Genomic DNA, 27,285 nt, shown 5'->3' on the forward strand with positions numbered 1-27,285 from the left:
CATCTTTTATCGGCATACATCGCCATAGTATAACTTGCGCTTCATGTCTAACCTGCTCCGAGGCAGGTTATGTTCTAGGTGAGAGATCTCAAACTGAAATCGGACCAATCAGCTGTGAGTAAAGTAAAACGTCTGACACAATAAAGTCACTCCCCCAGTTTCTCTTGCTGCAAATTAAAGGTCACTACATAGTAAAATATTCTTAAATACGAAATTGTCTGGCTTTTAGCGATGATTATTTATTATAATTATAATTATTTTATATGATTTATTATTTATATAATTAACTATTATACCCCTTATCCATTACACATGATCGATTTTAGTTGAATAATTATTTAACATTTAGCTTAAATGAACAAAATGATATACAGATAATGTGTAATATAAATAAGATTTAGAATTGATAGATAAAGCTTTTAAATGACTAGCTACATGTGAGCTTACATGTTCTCAAGTCTCTGTATACTTAGGCCAGGGAAGGGCAACTTCGGTCCCGGAGGGCCACTGTCCTGCAGAGTTTATCTCCAGTCCTAATCAAACACACCTGAGCAAGCTAATCAGTGTCTTCCAGGTTATGAAAAAGCTACAGGCAGCTGAGTTTTTTATCAGGGTTGGAGCTCAACTCTGCTGTACTATTGCCCTCCAGGGCCGAAGTTGCCCCTCCCTAGGCAATATATATTGTCAACTATACAAACTAACTTTCACTTGCACTAGCTACGTTTACATGTACACTTTTTCGTTCAATCTACATGGATACTTTTTCTTTCAATCGGAATGAAATCATTCCGATTGATGAATCCGAAAAGTGATTACATGAACGAAAATAAAGTGATCTGGTTGATGGTTTATATTTCACAGTGGTTTATATGGTCACTGGTTTATATGTCACAAGCTTCTAATCAGAATTATTATTTTTTTAATCAATTCTGAATTCATTCCGATTGATGAATCCGAACATAGTGTTTACATGAGCAGTAAATAAAGTGATCAGGTTGATGTGCGCGTTTATAAGTCACAAGCTTCTAATCAGAATTGATTTTTTGGCATACGCACACATGGCCGACAGAGTTTCCCGCTGTTTGTGCACACTATTCTACATTGCTTTTCTTTGTTTTAAAGAGCAGAATTAATACGTATCTATTTCGGATCCTTATTAGGAGACAACGAGCACATGAACCGTTATGCCGGGCTCGGCCTGCTTATATTGATCAAACAGTAAAAACACCCCATCCCACGCCCAAAACAAAGCATCTGTGGATGAGAGTCAAGGACTGGTGGGACGTTGTTCTGCTCCACTTCACAGACGATGAGTGGTAGGAGAATTTTAGAATAACATGACAGTAATTTCTGACATTTTATTTCAAAAACAACAACAGCTGGTTCCATGCGTCATACGTCATTATGCCATTTCTACGTCATTTCACATGCGCAGTCCTTTCCAGTTTTGGTTTTCAGTCCGATCAAGTGTTTACATGCTCTCGATCGGATTAGAAAGGAAATAAACCACCCCTTTCAATCTGATCGAAATTTCATTTGGAACGAGCTCAATCGGATCAATTAAGGTGTTTACATGAAGGCTTTTCAGTACAATCGAGCCATCAATCCGATTACAATCAAATTAATAGTGTCCATGTAAACGCAGCCAAGCAAGATATTTTCTTCATGCTGTGTAAATTAATTTGTGTACATAATTTTCTTTAATCTCTTCATCTTCAGCAGAAGAGAAAAAAATATTTTGATGATTCTCTCGCAAGAAGTGAATCTCAGTTTTTCTGTTTCAAAGCATGTGATTGGCTGTTTGCTACTGATGTCACACTTTCATGTACACGCACTCCATGACCTCAGGATCAAAGCCTGAGTTGACAGAGAACGTTGATGATCAGTGTTATGGTACAAACAAAGCATGATTGAATTGGTTTGGTTTTGTCAACTTTTGTCTGGTTTTGAAACTAATCCTGTATGTTTGTTCAACTACCATTACAGAGCACAGTTGTGGTAAACAGAAAGTCAAGCATGTTCAACTGACGCGTGCGAGAACCAAGGTTCATTCTCGTGTAACGCAGCACGTGTGAGCATCCGTAATGAACCAATGACAACTTCTATTTATGTTTATATGCGATTAAAAACCTAAATTCATTCTGTTCATCATACAAAGCTATTGTCTCTTAAGATATTTTGGACTAAACTGCTCAAGATAGTTGTATGGACTGTCAAAAGAGGTTTTGTGTAGAAGTCTGTATCCCCTACGTTTCCTATGGACTGTCTAATCCTAAACATACCTGTAACATTCCTACTTAAACACATGGGGAACTGGGGGAACAGACTTCGACATAAGAGAGGGACAGATGAAAATAAGTCTTATGGGTTTGGAACGACACAAGAGTGTCATTGAAGACCTATTTTTCAATTTTAGGTGAACTTACCCTTTAATGCACCAGTATACTGAAACATCCGGCCATAGAAGTCTATAAAAGGTTCTCGTCGTGAAACGCATCCACAAGCAAAAACTATTTACACTGACAATAGAGGAATAAGGACAAAACTTGCTTATTGCTAATGCACTCTGAAAATACAAAATTATCCTTGAGTCTAAGCTTTCTTTCACCACATAAGCATACTGGAAAACATTGGTGATCAAATGATTAATCAAACTTTTCAATTTACAAGAACTCAGCCGGAATAACTATTTGAGTCTGATTTGACGAAGTGGAAACGTTCAAAAGAATTACTGGTCAAAATATCTTATATCCTGAATATCTGTACAATTGTACTATGCGAAACTTAACAATTCAATGACTATTAAAGTAGTAGTGTCATTGTTACTGTCCAGACCACTGCTGCAACAACACTGTGTTGTTGTCACATGATACCTGTTCATTTTCTCAGCGTTGATCAGGATTAACCAATCACAGTCGTTTGGATTATGTTATAGAGATTACCAACGCGGATTTTCATCTGTAAATCAGGTTTGGAATAAACAGAATTATACGATTATACGTTTTAGCATTAGCACGTTTCCCCAAAAAACTACCGGAGAACAAACCTCGATGTAGAATTCGGCTTTCTGGCCCCCCAGAACAAACTTCTGGCCCCCCAGGTTTGTTTCCACATGTGCTGGAGTTGTTTGTGTCTCATAGCACCATTAGCTAACATGTAGGTTAGCAAATTCACACTGCCGCTTATGCGAGCGTGACAGATGACAACAAATACCGACACACCGTCAAAATCTCATAAAATTTGCACATGGTTGCAGGCTGTACCACTTAAAAGCACGAGAGGGCAGTCGCGCTTGAGCATCGAATGACAAGAGAAGTATTCTGTCACCGCGCTATCGGCTATCACAGACAGGCTTTTTTTACATTTAATCCTGATTACTGAAACAAAGGGATAAACACATGAGCACCAACATTTATGCTATGAAAATATCACGCATAACAGCCCTTTCGATTTCATTTCTACTTTCTATTCACCAGTTTATTTCACGATCCGCTTCTATTATCATAGCATGCATATAGAACTATCATCATAGCTTAATCTAATTTGCCACGCTATAAGTCCCGTATATCTCTTGAATATACATTTTCTTTCTTGACCACCTAGCTGCTAGATAACCTTGTGCTTTATAGTCAGGGCTCTACGTCAGCATCACTGTTGAGGTCATCGCATGCGACATACGAAGGTTCCCGGCATGAACGGTGTGAGAAAAAAATGCTCCAGCATCCGAAACTTGTTTTCAGTCATGTTCAATTTAAACAAAAGTAACGTCCTCGTATTTCGTTCTCTGTAAAACGTGTTAGTGATCTCCGAAAAGGAGATATTATTCTATTTGTGGAGCAGGCGGATTATTGGGCCGCTTTATCGGACGTAAAATTGAGATCCATTCATTGAGTCACTAAAGGTTAGAGCTACATAAAAGCGTCTTACCTGCATATCTGGATGGATGGTGTCGCTTGTGCATTTGAAATAGACATTATATGAGCTTGCGTCGAGGCTCGTCTAACCCCGATTCCGTGTGTCGTAATGAAATAGACTGAGTCAGGCGGAGCGAGAGCTGCAGGTTTGAAGGGTAAATCGATTGGCCAGCTTCTTCCACTGCAGCGGTAGCCTATAAGACATGATGAAAATCAAACTGTTGTTGATCATTTAGCTTAAGTACGGGGCGCGAATCGTTTATCGATTCATAAACTGTTTTAGAAAGTTTACTTTCGTTTATTAGCGGAGGTACACGTGTGGAGATAGGATATATCGCTTAAACTGTCCCTTTGTTGTTCTCTATAAAGCAAAGAAACGTTTTTATATTAGCCTAAAAAAAATCAACCGTTTATATAGACTTTAGGTTTACCAACATGTTTATAAATGTTTTAAATGAGTATCAATAGTAAAAGTTTTACACATGCTCGATCGTTTCTTCTTTTCTTTTTTTCATAGTTGAACTAAACCACCGAAAGGTGGCACCAGAGACTAGGTTTTCCTGCGAGCGTTCATAAAGAGGACGCTGTCAAACAGCTGTCAATGATTGTTTGCATTTCTTTATTTAGCCAACCCGATCTGCAATTTATACGCGAATGAGTTTTTACGTGCATATGATACGCACTGTAAACCCCTTGGGTAGGATTAGTGGTGTGGGGACGTGCGTACACGCCATAAAGTGCGTAGGCCTATCATATGCACGCGAAAACTAGCCTATATCTAGATACACGTAAAAACTCATTTTCGCGTATAAACTGCACGAAATACTATGCGTGCTAGAGACGCATTTCATGATCAGGGCAGATTTAGCAGACGCTTTTTCGTACTTCATGGTTCATTCAATGAATAAGCATAATGGTTTTATCAGTAGGCCTAGCCTAGGCCTTATCTCTGATTCCATGTGATACACATTGTCTTCATTTGCGCGCCCAAATCATGTCATTGTTATTTTTGATAGCGAGTCCGTGCTTCTCCTTTGTGGACTAGCTCTGTTAGTGCTTTTAAACCCATTTTTATTTTACTTTAGCTATTTGTTCAGAAAGAATGATGCAAGGGAAACCAGTTGTGTATGCCGCAATTTTTATTATAAAGTGTATAGCACAACACATAAATGTATAAACAAGTAGTCAAAATACATAGCACATCCCCCAAAAAAGAGATTTCAGTGAACAGCACAGAGTGCTTACAATTAAATAATCCGCACCAACTCAGGATACTGAAGTGTGAGGTGCAAATATTTTACAATTAATAACCCTTGGGGTTTTACAAGGCGTTTTCAAGAGCCACCGACGATTTAACTCGCAATTTGCGAATAAATCTATAACCACGTTATGTACAGGTCACGCGCAGGATCTTTATGAAAACAAAACTATTTGAACGGGTCTGTTCCATTACTATACACTGGACTGGGGAAAAACAAGTATACAATACTTATATGTTATTTGATCACTCGTATTCATCAAGTAGCCTAATTTTTAAAAGAGACATAGGTTGCAGATATGTAGCCTACAATTCTGAAAGGCTTGTATTATAAGATCATAACAGTCATTTGTATGGTAGCCTAGATCTACCAAGGTCTCCAGACTTCGGAATCGGTGATCAGTGGCACAGGCTGTTGACTGCGAATATCAGCGTTGCAGCGTTTTTTGGGGTTCACGATTCTTGAGCTGCTAGATTTCAAATTCAGAAGTTTTTGCTGGATTTGTGACATCATTTTGGAGCTCTGTGACCAGCAGTTCTGGCAGGCTGGTGTCTTGGGCATCGTCGAACGCTGGATGAACTCGTTGACGCGATGGCGCGTTTCTGTGTCGAGGTTGGTTTGCGGGAGGCGAGCTGAAACGCGCTGAATGCAGGTTGTGTACCCCTCTTTAAAACTAATGGTACCATCTGTAAGCAAACAATAAATAGGCATACAGTTAGTTTACTTTGAAACTATTTTATATCAGACGAACATAATATGAGTTGAAATGGAAAAGATAGCCAATCTGAAGAAAACTGACCTTTAGACGGAGTGGATTGAATATCAGTCAGGAATCGAACGGTCATCTCCAAAATATCAGCTTTCTCCAGTTTAGAATAACGGCAATTCTGAAATGGAGAACAGGGAACGGTAAGAAAAAACGTAACACATCAGCACTTCACGTTGAAGACAGACTATCCAAATATAATGTGTTTAGCATATGCGTAAACAAAACTTACATCTTTGCCTGTGAGCGGGAGAATGAGCGCTTTTAATCGGTCGAGGCTCTCGTTGATGCGCGCTCGTCGTTTCTTTTCCAGTAAGGGTTTTAAGGTTTTTCTCAGTTCGTTTGCCTCCTTTCTCATGGCCACGGTGCGGGGCGCATAAGACAGAGCAGATACAGCAGTGGCGTTGGGAGTCATGTTGAGGTTGCTGTGGGAAGATCGTATGCTGGATTGAGGACCCGCGCGGGGTTTATATTCCTGACCGGCGCGTCATGGGAACGCCCCCACGCCTCAGACAACTCCTCTGGTCAAATAACTTTAGACTGTAGAACAAAAGGACGCGTCTGTAGCGTGTATAAATTATATTCCACTCTTAATCTCAGTTTGAAAATCAATATAAGCCAACATATATTTGTTTATATCCGATAATATATGGGTTTATATCCGATATCCTGCTGTAATACAAATTTTGCTCGTTTCCCCATCGTGTTATATTTAGACTGAGACATTTGACATGTTTGCTATTATATATTTAAACTACCTTAGTTTATTTATATTTATTATTTGACTAATTTATCCAAACTTTCAACATATGTTAATGCGTCTTTCATACGCGTCTTTTTCACTGTTGGACGGAATAAAAGGCTGAAACTGTTCAGGTGCAAAATAGATAATATGCATCTATTATTTAACGTTATATCTTATTGACAATACTTTTTCTATTGTTCTTTCACATAGATGCTTGCGAAGAAAACATGTTAATGAGAAGAAGAGGGAAGCTGGTGACGCGTAAGGACACGGGATTGGGATCCAGTTTAGGGCGGGATAAGCATTCATAATTTAAATAAAACAGACAGATTCCCAAGCCACGCCGTTTTAAAGTAACATCTGTCTGTAAATTGTGATAAACAATAGCTTTTTTTCTCTCTCTCTCTTATGATGACGTGGGTCTTACAACACCTGTAGCTATACCGCTGGCGTTCATAGGGAGGGGTTGAGCGCACGCGTCCCCCAGCAGACCGCTAAGTTGCTATGCAAACCAATATGTGATCACTACATTCAACAAACATTGATTTAGCGTATAGTGCTTGTCTTCAAGCATATCATCCACGTAAATTTGTTTGTTTTAAATTATAAGACGTGGACTATGCAAAAAGCAATGTTTGCGTACGCACGCCTATGTCTACTTTCTTTTAGACTATATTTATCTGCATGAAAGATGAAAACCAAAAAGACGTTTAACCCATGATCGGCTGTCAAATATTTTCAGCTAGGGGACCTTGGAGCCCCATGGGATCCACGCGTCCTGCACGCGTCATGTAGAGGTCTCCAGATGGCCTCCCCTCAACCAACTCCCCTTTTAATGATGGTGTAACTTGTGACCCTCATCTTTCTAAAGTTCCAGTCTTTCGTTGTTTTCTAAAAGCATTTTTGGCGTCGTTGGCCCATCTGCATACGCCACGTCAATGGTTTTGGATTACAAATGATCAAACAAAAGAGAAGCGTTATTCGTTTATTTTGCGCGCAGACATGTCGCTGTTTTTTCCATATCCATTTCGGTGAATATGAAGAGCGCCATTCATAGGCTATTCTTCTGCTTGATACACGTCTTGTAGCATAATTTATACCAGATATAGCCATTTTATTATATTCAAACTGATGCAGAACGTGTTCAAAATACGACTAGGCTACATTTAAAGGAAAAAAAGAAACGGGGGCTGCGAACCCTACCCATGACAACAGATTTGATCTTTAGCCTATTTAAGCTAGTGATATGCAATTTTAGTAGTGTGACATTTGTTTTATTTTAGTTATTGTTTTATTCTCTTTACACGTGTAGGTAGGCGTTTGTAATAATAAAATGAACACAAGGGAGCGTCAGAGTTGCGATGTCTCTTGGTAACCAGTAGTGCCCTGCACGCGCCCCGTTCCCCCAAGGGGCCTTTAGGGAGCGTGTCAGCCAATGTTTCACTTAAGATGCGTTCAGTTACAACTCTTTTTGTTCCTTTTTTGTATTTTAGCGTGGGTGCCCCATCTGTGGCATCATAGCGTACACTCACACAGAGACCTTTTGTCTAATCTCATTCCAGTACGTGGGAAAAAGGTAGTTTTAAGGAGCAAAATCCAGTAAGATGAGCTGCACTAGCTGCACAAAACCCCATGTCGAAAACCATTTGAATATACGAGTGGGGGAGGTTACAAATGACAGTTAACGGCATTTAGCATGTTAAGACACTCTTCTTATTGTTAGTTGGTCTGTCTGTGTCAGATTGTCTGTCATAGATCGGAAGATAAATGCTCACTGAAATAGTGTAGTATGTTGCCTTATTCAGAAGAATATATACATATGCTGTTAACATTTGAATGCTGATTTTATATAAAAAATATGTTTAGGCTACTCATTAGAACTGGGTTCTGTGATTGTGCTCTATTTCAATTCAACGTAGCCTTTTTTACAATGTCATACTAATCCTATACTCATTCTTTAGGGACACATTCATGTATGTGGACAACCTCTCCTGATAAATGGTTTTCAGTATTTAGTTTTTCTTTTGAGGACAAATCTTAATGCTATAGCCTACCCAACACGCTCTCGCTCCCAACAAGCCTCCATATGTGACGAGTTGCGAGTGAGAACATGTTGCAACATCATAGAAAGACATAGAAAGACAAGTTTCAGAGAGTGCATAATTCGGTAACACTTTATTTTACAGATGTCATTGTTACATATGTTACATGTAGTTATAACTATAAATTATGCATAAATACATGCAACTAACCCTAAACCAAACCAAACCCTAACCCTATTAGTACATGTAGTTACTTAATATTACTCAGTACTTAAATATATAATTACAGTGTAACAAAGACATCTTTAAATAAAGTGTAACCCATAATTCTTTATAATGTCACTGCATTTAGCATTACGATAATATTAAGATGTTTTCACAGCAATTGCTGGAATAGCCAAATCTGTTCATTAGAAGGGGGTGTCCACATATCAATTTACAGTAAATACTGGCAGCTGTGGTTGCCAGAAATTCATTATAAAAATTGGTGATAATGTTTGAATTATGGTATGGCATATTAATATATATTTTACAACCATCTATTTCATTGAGTGATATATTGTTAATAAACAAATATACTTAAACTAAAATCTGCTTTTTACCTTAAAATGTACTGTTAACCATGAAGGCTGTACAACAGAAAGTCACATCAGAGTCCATAGAATTCAGAGTAACATAACACAAAACATTCCTGATTACATAAATGAGAAGAAGCTAAATAATTTATATACAATATCATATCGTGTCACACAGAAGCCCCTGGAAATGTTATTTTCCTATTTTTCACCATAAATTATATAATTCATATAGTTTTACTTACAAAAACTATAAATTTAACAGTATTTTACAGTAAAATGATATAGGCTATAATGTGATGGTTAACCATTTGCAGTTTTGGTAACTTACGATAACAAACAATTAACACAATGTGATCTGAACACTTTGTAATTGTCGTAAACATGTACGTTTTCATTCATTTCATACAAATTACAAATCATATGCATAATTTTCAACATTTTCACAATATAGTTCACACAGCCAACCAAGACTTTTATATATCAGGGAAAACAATTGAAGCTCTTTTTGTTGGTTTTATACAAATCACAAACATTTATGTAACATTTGTCCAAACACATCAACAAACACAACTCTCAAGTGCACATGAATGATGATGAGAGGGAGAGGTTGAGTTGAACAGGTTGAAAGAGAAAGAGAAGAGGAAAGAGAGTAAGACGAGGAGAGGGCATGGGAAGAATAGAAGGGGGAGAAGAGATGAGTATAGAGTGGAAGGCATTGTGGAAAGAGCACAAGGAGAAACTGTAAGAAGACATGGACAGAGAGGAAGGGGACAGCAGGATGGAAGAGGAGTGAAACAGAAGGTACAGACAAAATTTAAATGAAATGAATCATCCTAAATGACCATGTCATTTCCTTGAGAGAAGCTGGGAAACAGATATGGCTTTCCGATTAGATGTATGAGTAGCCCATCTTGTGGAAGGATCATTGGAAACCAAGAAGTATCACCATATTTGCCCGGATCTATCAAAACTGCATTGGCTGCCTATTAAGCATTGAATACCATTTAAAATCTTGCTGATTACATATAAAGCCCTGAATGTGTTAACTCCTCAGTACTTGGTCAAGCTGTAGTTCATTGTGGCCTGAGAATTCTGAATAGTTCATAATACCTAGAGTATCAAAATGCAGGTAGCAGACTTTTTACTATTCAGCTCCCAAACTATTTAGCGTTGTCCAGGAGACAGACTCACTCTAATTTAAATCTAGATAAAAGACCTGTTAAAAGATCTGTTAACCTAGCATACAAATAACAGTATCACATTTGTATAATTCAAACCCCATTAGGGATTGTCAGGGGCCATTCACACAGAACCTTCACACAAAAATGCAAGATGCGGACAGTGGAATAGGGAAAAAACGCAAGGTCATGCGCCAAAAGACGAGAGCGAAACGGTCATACACAGTTTAGCGTGTGTTTACACAGCACAGTGGAATTGGAAAACACGTTCTGTGTGAAAGGCCCCTTAGGCTGCAAGTGGAATCAGGAACACTTCCCATAACTTCCCAAAGTACCTGTTACATCAAAAGAGGAATGACATCTACACTTATATTGGTATGTCTGTCTGTCTCTTCCTTATTCCTATCTCTTCCTTCCCAAGGTTACCATAGTCAGCTAGATCCAGACCAGATGGTGGACCTGCATCCAGGAAATGCCAGCAAAGACCCCGACAACAGGCACGTCCTTGGCACAAATCCCTATGGTCAGCTAAGAACGAGTCATGCCGGGACCAGCTAGGACTTTTTTATTTTTTATTTTTAACAAACACGGTCATTTTGCATATACGACCTTTGACAAGCCAGTCATCCACGGTAGCTCTACTACTTCAACCTGCTGGACAGACTACAACTCTTACATTCCACCTAATGTCGGAGTGTCATATCCTAAACTCTAAAAGCACAAGGAGCTAGACACATTTAAAAAAAAATATCAATCCACAAATCTGACTTGTGATGCAGCCGGGAATCATAAATCACACTATGTTCAGCCCCCCGACAGAGCCTGGTTTTTCCCCATGGTTATTTTCTCCATTTTTGTCACCTAGTGGAGTTTGGGTTCCTTACCACTATCTCCTTTGGCTTGCTTAGTTGGGGTTTAAAATACACTGAATATTCAGAAATGTTACCAAATTGTGACACTATCAAATGAGAACTCAGTTGAGTGGAATGATGACACTATTGTCTTCTGTGGAGATCAAATTCGTTTAATAATTGCAGCATTTTTCAACATCAAACTGACACAAGCTGAATAACGACACTATTGTCTTCTGAAGAGCTGCTAATAGCTGAATTAAACTTGTTTCATAACTGATGAACTTCACAAAGTTATTGAATTGAACTGAACTGAACTGAACTGAACAAATTGTTTCTTTTTACAATACAGAAAGTTCCTGTTTGTAAAGGAACAAACATGCTGGGCAAAGACACGTTTTTGCAAGTACATCCTAAACAAACTTTATAGTTTTGCGTAACTCTTAAGGGGGCAGTACATAGATATGTTGTCAGAGTTCTGTTACTTCTGTCTAGTTTATATCTTGGTTTGGTGACAGAGCTCTGACACTCCCGGTTTGTCATGTGCTTGTGTTATAGTCCTGTTTGTTGTGAGCACATGGCTTTTCATGTGTTTCCTTGAGCCATGTGCTCTCCAGTCTATTATCTAGCCCCTCCCATCTTGTTATCTGATTATTGATTAATTTGCCCCACCTGCTTTCCTCTTTACCCTCTTTTGTTTGCTTCCCTATTTAGTCTCCCTGTGTTTGCAGTCCAGTTTCCTGCCATAGTTCTGTTGTATCTTGATGCCTGTCCTTTTTTCCCCCACAGAGTTTTTGTTTGTATTTTGTTTCATTTTTATTATTAATTAAAGACCCTTCATTCCTGCACTTGAATCCTTGCTTCACTATTACTTCCACCTGTGACATATATCAAATTAACACACAGGCACTATTATGATAGGCTACTATCTGAATCATAAAACCTTATAAATACCCATTTAATCAGTAAATAGCTGTTAACGTGCTTAATAATAACCCTCACTGTGTTACATGTATTTACTCAGTCTCTCTATATTATAATATCTAAGTAAAAGGGTCTCTGTTTGGGATCCGTGAGCACTTAACCTCATAAAAAAAAAAAAAAAAAAATTGTATATATATGTATTCCTGTAAATTCTCGCTTATCGGGCTTATGCTACTCTGAATAATGCCTGAACTTCGTATTTTGAGCTCTTCTTGCGTTGTTTTTGCCTCTTCACGATGACTTGCTTAATTTAGTCCCAATTTGTAAATCGCTTTGGACAAAAGCGTCTGCTAAATGACTAAATGTAAATGTAAATTTATCTGACTTCTGTGATGTGAGACAGCTAGCAGACAGTCAGTTTAGCCAGTCTTTCTGCTTCCTGACCTGGGCCCCAGTTAGTCAAGTACCAACTCTAAGACTATGTGCCATATTACTACATAGAAAAGTGGCACCACCCCAGGAGGGATGAAGATATCTCTTTTTTAACAGGTCAGGGCTGGATTTCCCGAAAACTTCTTAACGCTATGTCGTTCTTAAGTTACCTTAAGCTGTACCTTATCGTTAATATGTGTTTCCCGAAACGTTCTTAGTTCAGTATACCTTCTGTAAGGTGTTCGTTCGGAAGGTTGGTCTGGACCACTCTTAGCTTTACCTTATTACTGTTGACCGTCTATACGAATATAATTCGGAAGTTGTAATAGCCTACACCCAGTGTTCAATTAGGCTGGTGTTTTCATGCAAAGAATAAAATTGTCATTACACTGATTGTTGTTAGCTTTTTAATTATATTATCCAATGGTCCATCTGCTGGCAAACCATTAGGCAGAAAAGGGAGTCTATTTAAAAGGAATGGTTGTGGTGGGGAGTTTGCTCAAACTATAGCAGCGAGACAGCAAATAGTTGTTCTAAAAAACGGCACCATCCGCGGGGCTATTTCAAAGGCCAGTGAAAGCATACTGTCAGTTAAGCCCTATTCGGACGGTGATTGTTTCTCATGGGGTCGTACAGCATTTTCAACACTTACAGGGGTTAGTCTGTGATTTTTATTGCCGTCCGAATCCAGAATGTCAGTGTTTTTCTCCCCCCACCCGCGTAAAAATCCCCGGCCAAATTACCTACTGTTTTACTCTAACAAAAAGGAGAAAGAAGAAAGCAGGTAAACAGTTGTAATGGGCCGTTATTGTAGCAGCAGTATATGATACAATTTTAATTGGGGGGGAATCTCCTCAACCACCACAATGTGCAGCATCCACCTGGATGATGCGACGACAGCCATATTGCGCCAGAACGCCCACCACACACCAGCTTACTGGTGGAGAGGAGACAGAGTGATAAAGCCAATTAGACTTAAAGGGATAGTTCACCCAAAAATGAAAATTCTGTCATCATTTACTCACCCTCAAGTTGTTCCAAACCTGTATGACTTTCTTTCTTCTCCTGAACACAAAAGAAGATATTTTGAAGAAAGTTGGTAACAAAACGACTGATGGGCCACATTGACTTCCATAGTAGGAAAAAAAAAATACAATGGAAGTCAATGTGGACCAGCAACTGTTTAATTACCAACCTTCTTTAAAAGATCTTCTTTTGTGTTCAGGAGAAGAAAGAAAGTCATACAGGTTTGGAAGATGCCATGATTCACCGTGTTTGTTGATTGATTCCGACTAACCACAGTTGTTTGATGGACTCATAAAAGATGGAGCGCAATTGAGAAAAGAGATGGTAAGCACACACAAGTTAACAGGCTAGCAAAATGCTAACTTGTTTTACTAGCGATAGCGTTTTACATTAAAAGCTACAGGTGTCAGATTAACGTGTAAGATAATATGATATAAATGGCAATGATTAAGTTATATTTAGCAATTTAAAGACAAAGAGTGATAGTAAGAAAGAGATTCAAAAACAACTTTACATAGAAATACAATAGCAAAACACTCAGCAGCGAGGCAGATTGGAACCGCAATGCCACGGCAAATTCACCCATTTCAACAGGGAGTTTAGTGTCATTTGCCTGGATTTAGCTTTTATTTTTCACCTCTTCCCAAAGATAATTAGGAGTCATAATGGTTTACAGTCTGAAAATGAAATAGTTGGCATACAAACCATTTCTTTAATTGCTCTTGCCGTGCAAGTTCCAGTGTGGATTGTTTTGAATATGGTGAATTCAGGTTTATTGCGACACTTTTAGTTTTTGCCATTGAGGAGACTAAGAAAAAGTGTCACAATCAACCTTAATTCACCTTATGTTTCTTATGTTACACTACATCCTTATGCATTGCTTTCTTCCAGGACTTTTACGGGCCTTTTCCATATCACGGAAGTGACCTCGACGTCCAGGTTAGCAGTAGCATGATCCATCAGGCAAGTGTTATTTAAATAAACTCCTGATGTACTTACAAACTTTCCAATGCCTCGTTTTATGAGTACAGAACCTATTTGTACTACTGTAGAAGTTTGGTACCATTCTGGGCATTATTAGTGGGGTAATTTACGAGATACATCCTTGGATCCTCTTCCGACCGCGTTTTCTTCATCGCCTCTGCCATGATTCACGTCTGAAATGCGTGCTATAGTGTCTTCCATAGAGGCTGCTTCATATGTTGTTGATGTATGTGACGTCGTGCCATAAAGCAAGTCGTGATTCTGTAACGGCACTGGCAGGAATGAAGCGGAGAGAGTGAATCCAATTGCAAGCACTTTAACAAACAAACAAGTAATCCAGGGTACACAACAGAACACTCAGAACAGGAATCGGGAACTAAGGACGGGAACAAAGAGACAACAGCAACCATTACAACATGAAGAACTCACAAGGACTGAACTAAAACACAGGGCTTAAATACAAGGGAACACAAGCTAACAAGATAACAAGGGGGGTGGTTAAACTGAAACACCTGGGAAGACTAATCAACATAACGGGGAACAGCTGAACATGGGACAAAACACATGGCAGGATCACATGACAAGCAGGGAATTACATGACAGACAAGAACAAGGAACCAGACACAAACCCACACCGTGACATTACCCCCTCCCTACGGAGCGGCTACCAGACGCTCCATAAGACCAGGGCGGGACGGGCGGGACGGGAGGGACAGACCAGGGTGGGACGGCAGGTACAGACCAGGGCGGGACGAGAGGTACAGACCAGGGCGGGACGGGAGGTACAGACCAGGGCGGGACAAGGGGAATGGACAGTTCAGAAGGCCAGGGAGGCACACAAAGTTCAGAAGGCCAGGGAGGCACACAAAGCTCGGGAGTCCAGGGCGGAGACGACAGTCCATCGGGCGGCCAGGGCGGAGACGGCACAGACGCCACCGGCTCAGGCACTGGAACTGGCGCCACCGGCTCGGGCACTGGAACTGGCGCCACCGGCTCGGGCACTGGAACTGGCGCCACCGGCTCGGGCACTGGAACTGGCGCCACCGGCTCGGGCACTGGAACTGGCGCCACCGGCTCAGGCACTGGAACTGGCGCCACCGGCTCAGGCACTGGAACTGGCGCCACCGGCTCAGGCACTGGAACTGGCGCCACCGGCTCAGGCACTGGAACTGGCGCCACCGGCTCAGGCACTGGAACTGGCGCCACCGGCTCAGGCACTGGAACTGGCGCCACCGGCTCAGGCTCAGGAACAGGCGCCACCGGCTCAGGCTCAGGAACAGGCGCCACCGGCTCAGGCTCAGGAACAGACACAGGCACGGGCGACGGCCATCTTGTCTGAAGACACAGGCTCGGCAGACGTGACGTGAACAGGCTCTGCGTCGGCCATCTTGTCTGAAGACACAGGCTCGGCAGACGTGACATGAACAGTCTCTGTGGCGGCCATCTTGTCCGAAGACACAGGCTCGGCAGACGTGACGGATTGCTGGGGTGGTGCAGGCAGTACGGGCAGCTCGGGTGGGGCCAGTAGAGCATGACACCTGGGCGGTGCGGGCAGAGCAAGACGCCTGGGCGGTGCAGGCAGAGCAAGACGCCTGGGCGGTGCGGGCAGAGCAAGACGCCTGGGCGGCGCGGGCAGAGCAAGACGCCTGGGCGGTGCGGGCAGAGCAAGACGCCTGGGCGGTGCGTCAGGAACGGCAGTCACCTCCGGGATGGTCTCCATGTTAGGAGCCACCGGACTTGGGACCAAGAACAGTTACGGAGGGAGCCTTTCTCCTCCTCCTGTGTTTCGGGACCACCAGAACTGGGACCACCGGAACTGGGACCATCGGACTCGGGACCACCGGACTCAAGACCACCGGAACAGGAACCACCGGAACTGGCATGGAGGAAGTCTTCCTTCTCCTCCTCCGTTTCGGGGCCACCGGAACTGGGACCACCTGAACAGGCTCTGTGCTGGATGGAACCCGTGGCGAATGGGGTGCTGGGCTGGACATCACCAACCTAGGGTCAAAGAGGGGCCAGAGTGGAGAGTGGTGTCGGGACTCCTCTCGACCACCTCCTCTACTGCGGCCTCCACGGGTCCCGCGAAATATGACCAACCGGGTCCCCTCAAAAGATTGTCCTCTCTCCCGCTCGGTGGCTGGGGAAGAGACACTGGCGAACATGCTGCTGGATTCAGTGATGGTGAGTTCTTCTGTAACGGCACTGGCAGGAATGAAGCGGAGAGAGTGAATCCAATTGCAAGCACTTTAATAAACAAACAAGTAATCCAGGGTACACAACAGAACACTCAGAACAGGAATCGGAAACTCAGGACGGGAACAAAAAGACGACGGGAACAAAAAGACGACAGCAACCATTACAACATGAAGAACTCACAAGGACTGAACTAAAACACAGGGCTTAAATACAAGGGAACACAAGCTAACAAGATAACAAGGGGGCGTGGTTAAACTGAAACACCTGGGAAGACTAATCAACATAACGGGGAACAGCTGAACATGGGACAAAACACATGGCAGGATCACATGACAAGCAGGGAATTACATGACAGACAAGAACAAGGAACCAGACATAAACCCACACCGTGACAGATTCTCCCGAGATTTGTCGGGATGCCACCTCTCAAACTTGCATTGCTGGTTTTTCCAGCGGCGTCCCCCACCTGCTTTGCTATCGGGATGATTCGCCCTACTACGAGTTCGTTTACCATCAAAATGATTTCTAAGCTGTTATATTAAGGTACAAATCTTGCGTAGTGTGCCTTGAACTAAATTAATAACTTTTTTACAGCAAAAATGAACCATCACTGAACTTAGTTAAATTGGACTATGACGCTCGTTTCTTCTAGAACTGCTGTACAGCCTAAACCAACTCTGTTGCATTATTTTCCTGTTATCCTGTCTTCCTGCTGCTTTGAAACAATATTGGAAAAAATCGCTATTTAAATAAAGGTGACGACCAATTTCAGGGCCAATTTCAATTTACAAAGAGATTAATCAGATTAATACATAATGTAATGGTGATTTATATTTCTTTATTTAGATCCTCACAATAATGCAATTATGTCTTCATGTATTAATTAAGGGATGGTGAACGTTTATATAAATTATTAATTTATGCTTTCATTCTTTTGAGTACTCAAAACAATTCGCTTTTACATATTATTTGTTCTCAATGTAATCTTGTAGGATAAACCTTTTTCCATTAAATTCAAACCTCCTCCATGCTTGTGACATGATGCTGTGCACTGGGACTAGACATCCTTACCAAAATTGTCTGAACTATGAACTCATTGTTCTCTTTCATTCAACCCAAGCATTTCAGTAAGACAACCCCCTCTCTCAAGAGGATTAGAAACTACTTGCCATATGCAACAATAAGCACCCCCCCCCCCCCCCCCATGTTTTATTTTGAACATATAAAAAAAACAATCTATTGAAATACTATGTACTGTAATAAGTGATAACCTTATCAGTGTTTTACTTGATTTAACCAATACAAATGAATTTTGTTAGTGTAATTTATTGTATTTAGTTTGATTCAGCAATATTAAATAATATTTTGACTAATGGGTGTTCTGCTAGTGTTACTGCTGTTGTTTGGTTGGTTGCTATAGTGAAGCCAAAAGAGTCCACTTCTTTATTATTCATGGTCTCTGGATATTGCTTGGGTCCCACCATTAATGAAAGTCTATGAGATTTTGATCGCTCAGATTTGTTGTCCAGCACATGACATTAATCATTCTAACAACTTGTCAACAAGCCGGACCGCTGTCCAAAGTTTTCTTCAGTTTTCTGACAACTGTCACAGATCTCCTTAACAAGCTGCATTATTTGATGCATCAGTCTTGCCTGTGGAACAAGCAGAGTGGGATGATTTATAGGCTTATGTTTAAAACGTAGTTCTTGGGTGGTTATTCAAATCTTTAAGCAACAATATTTATGATGCTTGCCCAAGCACTAATTAGGCCTACATTCATACAGTCATAACCAGAATCTACTCTATATTCAAAGTTTTGTTACTCAATGTCAGTTCTGATTCATAGTTGTACATAAAAACTTTGACAAATAGCGGTCTTTATTAGTGTAAGTATTATTTACTGCTGTTAATGATTTGAACAAAACCCTGAAACTATGAATTAAACTGACTGGTCCCACACCATTTGTGCTATGGCTCAAGACATGGTTGAAATCATTCAGTTTGCTGAGGAGAGCTGTACTGGTAATTTTTTTTATTTGAATAAAAAAAAAAAAAAAATCTAATCTATAGATTTCCCCAGGTGGACAATAACACATACAACCACAATTCCAGAAAAGTTGGGACATTTCGTAAAAGGAATCTGTCATTTGTTATTTCTCTTGAACCTTTATTTGGTTGACAAAAGTACAAAGAATTTTTTTTCAATATTTTCACTGGCCAAATGAATTGTATTTTGTAAATATGAAAATAAAATTGCTGCAGCACACTCCAAAAAAAGTTGGGACAGAGGCAAAATAAAAGTGAAAAGATTACAGAATATCCAAGTTAAAATGTTTTGAAACAGTCCACAATAAGCAGGTGAATTGGTAGTAGGTGAGGGTGTCGTGATTAAGTATAAAATGAACATCCACCAAAGGCTCAGCCTTTGCAATCAAAGATGGGTAATGGCTTACCACTTTGTGTCAAATGTCATGAGAGAATTATCAAACAATTCAAAAATCACATTTCTCAATGCAAGATTGCAAAGTATTTAGGTCTTTCACCATTTACCATACATAACATTGTGAAAGATTCAGGGAATCCAGAGAAATCTCAGTCTGTGTAGGGCAAGGCAGGAAACCCCTTGTTGAATATGTGTGATCTTCGAGCCCTCAGATGGCATTGCATGAGAAACTATCATGCTACTGTGTTAAATATACAATCTTAAGAAAAAGGGTCCTAAACAGTACCAAATTAGGGTTCTTCGGCTTGTAACAATAGCAGAACCCTTTTTGGTGCTAAATAGAATGCTTTTTATAAGGTTCCATAAAGAACCATGCTTTAAACAAATGCTACAAGTGTTATAAATAACCTTTTCAACAATATTTATTTTGATTTGATTAATATTAGTATATTTGTACTAATATTCATATTATTAATATTACTATTAATTTTATATATTGTTTAATAATACTGTTTTAGCCCTATAGTCTAAAAGCTATAAAAATAAGGTTATTTAAAGGTTATTTACACGCAGTAACAGTTCTATTTAGTACCGTATCGTCCTGAAGAACCCTTTATATGCTGAAATGGTTCTTTGTGTTAGAGTTTAGGGTTCTTTATTCCCGCCTTTTTGTTTTTCAAATCTGTAACTGTCAAAGCCTCCTCATTACTGATGTTCTGGAGCTCAGCTATACAACTACAGCTACTACACATACTGTCAACATACTCTCAACAGGTAAATTATTTCTTTCTTAAAATGTCTATAAATTATAACTTTAAAAATTGTAACAATCATTTCCTAACAATCATGTCTTTTTCTCTTTCTGATCAAGAATCAGTGTATGAATAGCAACAAAGGTGACAATGAAAAAAATTCTGATTAACCAGATTCAGATTCTGATTGTCACAATTGTTAAGATTCATATGTTGATTCTTGATGTCTCTATACTCAAAAAAAAAAAAAAAAAAAAAACCAGCTCAAAACATTTCCTGTTTAATATATAACCTATCTTTTTTTAATTTCAGAATATCAGATTGTCATAATACTGATGCCACAATATCACAAGGGTCATGTGAAAAATTGTGACATTAAACATACTCTATATATAAAATGTAATTCTTATATATATATATATATATATATATATATATATATTATGTAAACTCAGCTAATATAATCAGAGATTTGACTCAAAGTCATATCAGTGAATCAGGCCACCACATGATGACTATAATATCATCAACAAGTGACCAACTTCTTCTGATGAGATTATCTCCTGATTTTTTTGCCATAACAAATGTGTATCAGAAACACACAGTTAAAGCAGCCAGGAAAAAAAACTAATGTTAAAAATGCAAGGGTCATAAGCCCAACTAAAGCAAACACTGATCTCTATCATGGTGACATGACATTTCTGTTAAGGTTTTTTGCCCTTTATTTAAATTAGCATATTTTATGCTAAGCATTTTTTGTTTGGTAGCCATAGCTGCCAGTCATTTGACCATTACGATTACATTTTTTACAATGAAGTTAAATGATCGTGATAATTCAGGAAATACATGTAAAATAACTGTTTTTCAGTTTATTTAATTTAGGATGTTTTACTTTAATGTTACTGGTTTATATTTGTAATTTTACATACATTTTATGTAATTTAAGAAAACAGAAAAAATATTGTATAAAAATACAGTAAATTTTCTGTATTAAAAAAATGTGAATTACTGCAATTTGTCATTAATGTCACAATACCTAAAATAACAGCTGACTTTTAAATTTACAGATGTTATTTGTAATTTTACAGAATTTTGAGTACAATTTAAAATGAAAGAAGATGAATGTCAAAAAAAATCTGTTATTTTCTGTAAAAATTCAGTTTTTTGACAATGTATGTTGCTCTTATTTTTTGTTTTGCATGTTTATCTTCTTTTAATCTTGTGGTTCTGTAAAGCACTTTGGTCAGCCTAGTGACTGTTGTAAATGTGCTATATAAATAAAATTTAGCTTGTACTATCTGCTTGGTCTTATATCTTGTTGCCTCTATTTGGGCTTTGCATTTTTTAAAAACAGCATGTTGTGTCAATTATGTACATTTATTTTTTTATTGGCATGGCAGATTGTAGCAAAAATGACAGTGCTCTAACAACAGTTGTTAGCTGAATACATTAATAAATAACAATTGACAATTGAACATGATATAGATGTAATGAAGACCAAGTTCCAGTAAAATATCGTCACAATTCCACATGATGTCTTTCCGTCCTTTATTATGTGTGTATATTCTGAGTGACAGTTTCTCTGTGCAGATGATGAGGTTATGATATGTGACAGCATCTGAAATACACAATTGAGTTTAGAGTTACACTGAACAAAATTATAAACGCAACACTTTTGTTTTTGCCCCCATACTCTGGGTTCGGGCCAAATTCCGAGCCCGGAGCCCTCCCCCGGACAGCACACCAAATACGCATAATCTTTACTCAGTTTAATATGATGTAAGTGTGAACTCGTGAATCTGTCTAAATCTGTGTTAGTGAGCACTTCTCCTTTGCCAAGATAATCCATCCACCTCATAGGTGTGGCATATCAAGATGCTGATTAGACAGCATGATTATTTCACAGGTGTGCCTTAAGCTGGCCACAATAAAAGGCCACTCTAAAATGTGCAGTTTTATCACACAGCACATCATGCCACAGATGTCGCAAGTTTTGAGGGAGCGTGCAATTGGCATGCTGACTGCAGGAATGTCCACCAGAGCTGTTGTCCGTGAATCATTTCTCTAACCATAAGCCGTCTTCAAAGGCGTTTCAGAGAATTTGGCAGTACATCCAACTGGCTTCACAACCGCAGACCACGTGTTACCACACCAGCCCAGGACTTCCAGATCCAGCATCTTCACCTCCAAGATCGTCTGAGACCAGCCACCCAGACAGCTGCTGCAACAATCGGTTTGCATAACCAAAGAATTTCTGCACAAACTGTCAGAAACCGTCTCAGGGAAGCTCATCTGCATGCTCGTCGTCCTCAACGGGGTCTCGACCTGACTGCAGTTCGTCGTCCTAACCAACTTGAGAGGGCAAATGCTCACATTCGATGGCATCTGGCACTTTAGAGAGGTATTCTCTTCACGGATTAATCACGGTTTTCACTGTACAGGGCAGATGGCAGACAGCGTGTATGTATTGTGTTGTGTGGGTGAGCAGTTTGCTGATGTCAACGTTGTGGATTGAGTGGCCCATGGTGGCGGTGGGGTTATGGTATGGGCATTTTATTGATGGCATTTTGTATGCACAAAGATACCGTGACAAGATCCTGAGGCCCATTGTTGTGCCATTCATCCACGACCATCACCGCATGTTGGTGCATGATAATGCACGGCCCCATGTTGCAAGGATCTGTACACAATTCCTGGAAGCTGAAAACATCCCAGTTCTTGCATGGCCAGCATACTCACTGGATATGTCACCCATTGAGCTTGTTTGGGATGCTCTGGATCGGCGTATACGACAGCGTGTTCCAGGTCCTGCCAATATCCAGCAACTTCGCACAGCCCAAGAGGAGTGGACCAACATTCCACAGGCCACAATCAACAACCTGATCAACTCTATTCAAAAATCTAACAATATGGATCATAAATTCCATATCTCTGTTACTTACTTTGTGGAGAGGAGAAGATGAGTATCCTTAACTGAACAGAGCTGCTCACACTTTACATGTTCAGTTAGCTCAAACTAAAAAGAGAAAAAGACATGTATAAGAAAAAGGTTTTAAAGTTAGAATTGTTTGACATTTTAAGAAAGAAATAATTCACCTGTTGAGATTATGTTGACAGTATGTGCAGTTGTATAGCTGAGCTCCATAAAATCAGTAATGAGGTCCTAAACAGCAACATAGTGTCGACCCAGATCTGGTCCACATCTGGTACGCGCCATCCATGTACCAGAATTGGCCCGGATCTATGTTGCTGTCTGGGGTGGCTTTTTAAAAAACAAAAAGGCGGGAATAAAGAACCCTAAACTCTAACACAAATAACCATTTCAGCATATAAAGAGTTCTTCAGAACGATATGGTTCTAAATAGAACTGTTACTATGTGTTAAGAACCTTTAAAGAACTGAATACTTTGGAAAACCATTGTCACTCAACACAGTCTGCCGCTGCATCAAGAAATGCAACTTGAATCTCTGTTATGCAAAAAGAAGGATGAATAAGTCTATGCAGAGATGCCGCTGAGTTCTCTGGGCCCGAGCTCATCTCAGATGATCCAAAAGACAGTGGAAATGTGTGCTGCGGTCATGAGTCCACATTTCAGCATGTTTTGGGGAAAAACAGACATTGAGTTCTCAGTCCCAAAGATGACAGGGACCAACCAGACTTTCATCAGTGACAGGTGCAAAAGCAAACATCTGTCATGGGGGTGCATCAGTGCAAACGGTATGGGTGACATGCATGTGGGTGAAGGTACCATTGACATGGAGAAGTATATTGGGATTATATAGAGACAAATACTGCCATCAAGATGGCATCTTTCCTGGGAAGCTGCAAGACAATGACAGGCCTCATTCTGCACATGCTACAACAGAGTGATTTCTTAAGCACTCTACAACAGTGGACATGTTTACATGGTGTGCCTGCAGTCTAGATCTGTCTCTATTGAAAATGTGTGGCACATCATGGCCACTCTCTTTCTGTTGAGATCTGTCAAACGTTAACGCATGATAATTCAAAATTTCGTAACGCGCTTAAATAATTAATTAAAATAATGCAAATACATTTCTGAAGCACATGTAATTGCACTATTAATGTAATGTAGCTACATCATGCAGGTGAACTTGAAGTCGGGAGATTTTTACACGAGCATCTACAATGGCAATTCAAGTTTATTCTAACCCTTTAACCATTTCGCTTCTCTGTTTGCAATCAGATCATTTTAAGCTGTTAAACTCCGGGAAATGTTTGAGTCCAATGATCCAGTAAAAAAATAAAAACAGGCTGATTACATCTCTGCATCATTCTTCCTTGAGGCAGCCACATTAAGCGTTTTCTTAGGCCTAATGGTTTTCTATGGGAGGGAGGAAAACTTAACGTGTAATTATACGCGTTGCGTTCATATTCTGGGCTCATATCTGATTTTTTGTACATAGTATGGTTTATTAATAGGATGTTTGATGAGTTTGGTCTTTTAATATCACTGTCTTATTACATTAAGCCACATTAAGCCTTTTTCACGTTAAGCGTTTTAGAATGTCCCCGAATATCCAGTTTAAGTCGATGCGAACCAGGAGGAAGATTTGAGTTCTGGCAGATACAGGGCGTCGATTGAATTTAGTTCTCTTCATATTTTTCTTTTAGGTTTTGAATATTATAATCGGAGTTGTATTTTGTAATATTGCGTGGATGATATTTCCCTGTTCAGGCACTAAAGTCGTGTTTAAAAAACATGGTGTTGAACATAAAAGGTGACATCTGTTCATCTGTTCTCTTCTTAAATAAATAAATGCATAATACAGCCTAAATGCTCGTCCTGTACGTTTGTAAATGAAAATGAAAATGTGATTAATTAAAATGTGTAGGCTATTAAAAGTATTATTATAGGCCTATTTAAAACATGAACATTTAAATGACGGGATAATAATAGATTATTTACACTCTTTCAAAGTGACAGACAATTTAGGTATCTAAAATTATCCATGCAGCCTGATCTCATGAAATGCGTCTCGTTTCTCTTGTAAAATGGAGTGCCAGAGACGCATTTCATGAGATCGGGTTGATGTAGAGCTCCGTCAACTGTCCCGAGCATCTTTCAACCTATTGTTTGCACAGAGGACTCATTTTGGTACTATGTGAGTGAGAAGTGTCTGTGTGAGAAAGCCGCGTCTCAGCGCAAGGTTTGGCCAACTGAAAAAATCCCACAAAATGATTAGTGAAAACAGCATAGTAACCACATTTGATGAAGCGGGCTGTGAGAAAGAGGGGGAGATCAACTAAATAATATTCTTTAAATTGTGTGGCCTGTTAAACTCTGCATGCACCGGGTTGTGTATGCAGATTCCAATGTAGCCTATCTTTAATTTGGCCTAAATAAAACAGGCAGGTAAATATATCCAAGCAGAGATTCTGTTGAATGAAGCTGTTTGTGCCATATCATAAATGTTACTTTACTTGATACTGAAGAAAATAATGTTTGGAGGAAACATGAAGTGTTTAATGTTCTTTGAGTCATAAAATATTTTATATTTCATAAATCTGAAAAGTAATTGAAAGTACAAAAAACCCTTCCAAAGTCACCCCTGTGTATCTCCTCATAACAGATGCTAAATCGACGATTGTTTATATTGTTTCCCAGATTTCTTACCCAGATCAGTGCGTAATGTGTGCCTACTGAATAACGAACTACTTTTGCTATGTATGTGTTCGACATTTTTGTCATTTAACATATTGTTTTCTTTCGTCTACAACGTCCAGTTGCTTTATTCTTCCAGTAAGACATTTTGAAGGAAAAATAACAAGATTTCAAGAATTTCAAAGCAAAATAATTTTATTCTTCTGTTGCTTCACAATGTTTAACATTTTTGTGATTATGTTTCCTTCAGGGACATTCTTTTTGCCAATAGTAATTAACACACAGTGTTTACAACTTCTTTGCACAGAAATGAAATAAAGTCAATTGTGCAAACCTCATAAATACATTTTAACCCTTGGGGTTTACAATTCTGTTGTTTACAACGCATAATATTTAAACCCCAACGAGGATTGCATAACGTTATGCTCATAGAATACAACTACTTCCATGATCTGTGCCAGCTGGCTCTCTTTCATTTACAAAGTAGCCATATTTTAGGTAATAAATACTTAAACTCCTTACATGTAATCTCAATAACAGGCTTTACATTTCTCAAGCTTATTACGACAAATAAATAATATACAAAGTTAATAATACACAATTTCCCTGAAGCCTCCTGTTGCGTGTTTGGTCACCACGGTCTCCACATGTCCACAGCTGCCTGTGGCGCAGGCTGAGCTTGGCTGGGCGCTGACGCGTTACTGGTGGAGTGGTTCTCCATTGTAGAGCTGTTGTTCCTCAAGCTCACAAGTCTCTGGTGCATTTGTGAAATCATTCTGGAGTTCTGACCACAGCAGTTCTCGCAGGACGATGCCGCAGACACCATCGAGTGCTGAATGAACTCGTTGACGCGCTGAGAGGTTTCTGTTCCTAGGTTAGACTGAGGCAGCATCACAGAGATGCGCTGCAAACAGGCTTTATAACCCTCTTTGTAGCTGTCTGTTTGACCTTTGGAAAAAAAAAATTTGTTTTCATTAAATATACTTGGCCCATTTGAAATAACTCAGATTCCTATTAAATGCTGAGAATGGTGTAAACAAAAGTAAATCACTATAGATCACTCACCTTTAGCTGATGAGGAAGGCAGATCTTTGAGAAACCGGACAGTCATTTCGAGAATGTCAGCTTTCTCGAGCTTTGAATAACGTGAAGCCTACAAATTGAAAAGGATTTGACACATTAGGATATTGTTCAGACACTGACGAGCACTTTGATGTATTGCAAGTAATACCATGCAAGCTTCAAAGTTAAGATACTTACGTCTTTGCCGACCAGAGGGAGTATTAGTGTTTTTAAGTGATTGAGGCTCTCGTTAATGCGAGCCCGCCTTCTCTTTTCCATCAATGGCTTGAGAGTCTGAAAAAAAGAAAGAAATCGGTTAATGTAAGTGTGCGTTTTTAGTGACTACAAGGTCTATCGTTAAAATGGTTCAGGGGTGTTCATTAAAAGGAACTCAAAATCGTCCTCACCTTTCTCAATTCATGTGCCTCTTTTCTCTGAGCTACAGTCATTCGAGTACCGATTGAGTGGGAATGAGCTTCGGTAATAATGTTTGGAGTCAT

The 27,285-nt window shown here is 39.5% G+C and overlaps 3 protein-coding genes across 4 annotated transcripts in view; all 3 read right to left on the reverse strand.

The window, feature by feature from the left end:
* The window catches only part of acot7 (acyl-CoA thioesterase 7), a 113,677-nt gene extending 109,269 nt beyond the window's left edge, over positions 1–4,408 (reverse strand). Inside the window, exons 1-2 of one of the 2 annotated variants that reach the window (XM_082189469.1) lie at positions 4,395–4,408; positions 3,928–4,108 (exon numbers count right to left, since the gene is read on the reverse strand). In XM_082189469.1, coding sequence (XP_082045595.1) covers positions 3,928–4,108; positions 4,395–4,398 — 185 coding nt within the window. In that variant the 5' untranslated portion in view covers positions 4,399–4,408. Of the gene's footprint in view, positions 1–3,046; positions 3,261–3,927; positions 4,109–4,394 lie in introns of those variants that run through there. The other variant, XM_082189470.1, reaches the window with a different exon arrangement.
* Positions 4,409–5,035: 627 nt separating this feature from the next.
* Positions 5,036–6,361, reverse strand: hes2.2 (hes family bHLH transcription factor 2, tandem duplicate 2). Its single transcript, XM_082188131.1, has 3 exons — positions 6,172–6,361; positions 5,973–6,060; positions 5,036–5,859 (listed from the first exon to the last, which is right to left on the reverse strand). Exons 1-3 carry the CDS (start codon positions 6,352–6,354, stop codon positions 5,540–5,542), a joined length of 591 nt encoding a protein of 196 aa, XP_082044257.1. The 5' UTR covers positions 6,355–6,361; the 3' UTR covers positions 5,036–5,539.
* Positions 6,362–26,354: 19,993 nt separating this feature from the next.
* hes2.1 (hes family bHLH transcription factor 2, tandem duplicate 1) lies at positions 26,355–27,285 on the reverse strand (the record flags this gene model as incomplete). The annotated part of the gene is made up of 4 exons (XM_082187443.1): positions 26,355–26,671; positions 26,789–26,876; positions 26,984–27,079; positions 27,193–27,285. The coding sequence occupies 4 exons, from the start codon at positions 27,283–27,285 to the stop codon at positions 26,355–26,357; spliced, it is 594 nt and encodes a 197-aa protein (XP_082043569.1).

The sequence above is a fragment of the Leuciscus leuciscus genome (genome assembly GCF_965113295.1).
Source record: "Leuciscus leuciscus genome assembly, chromosome: 13".
Taxonomy (NCBI): Eukaryota; Metazoa; Chordata; class Actinopteri; order Cypriniformes; family Leuciscidae; genus Leuciscus; species Leuciscus leuciscus.

What these genes read in the sequence shown, in the direction of transcription:
- hes2.2 (XM_082188131.1), bottom strand. Translation starts at nt 6,354, where the DNA reads ATGACTCCCAACGCCACTGCTGTATCTGCTCTGTCTTATGCGCCCCGC. An exon ending in TCCCGCTCACAGGCAAAGAT is followed by an intron (nt 6,061 to 6,171) that starts GTAAGTTTTGTT and finishes TCTCCATTTCAG; the next exon opens with AATTGCCGTTATTCTAAACT. An exon ending in TCAATCCACTCCGTCTAAAG is followed by an intron (nt 5,860 to 5,972) that starts GTCAGTTTTCTT and finishes GTTTGCTTACAG; the next exon opens with ATGGTACCATTAGTTTTAAA.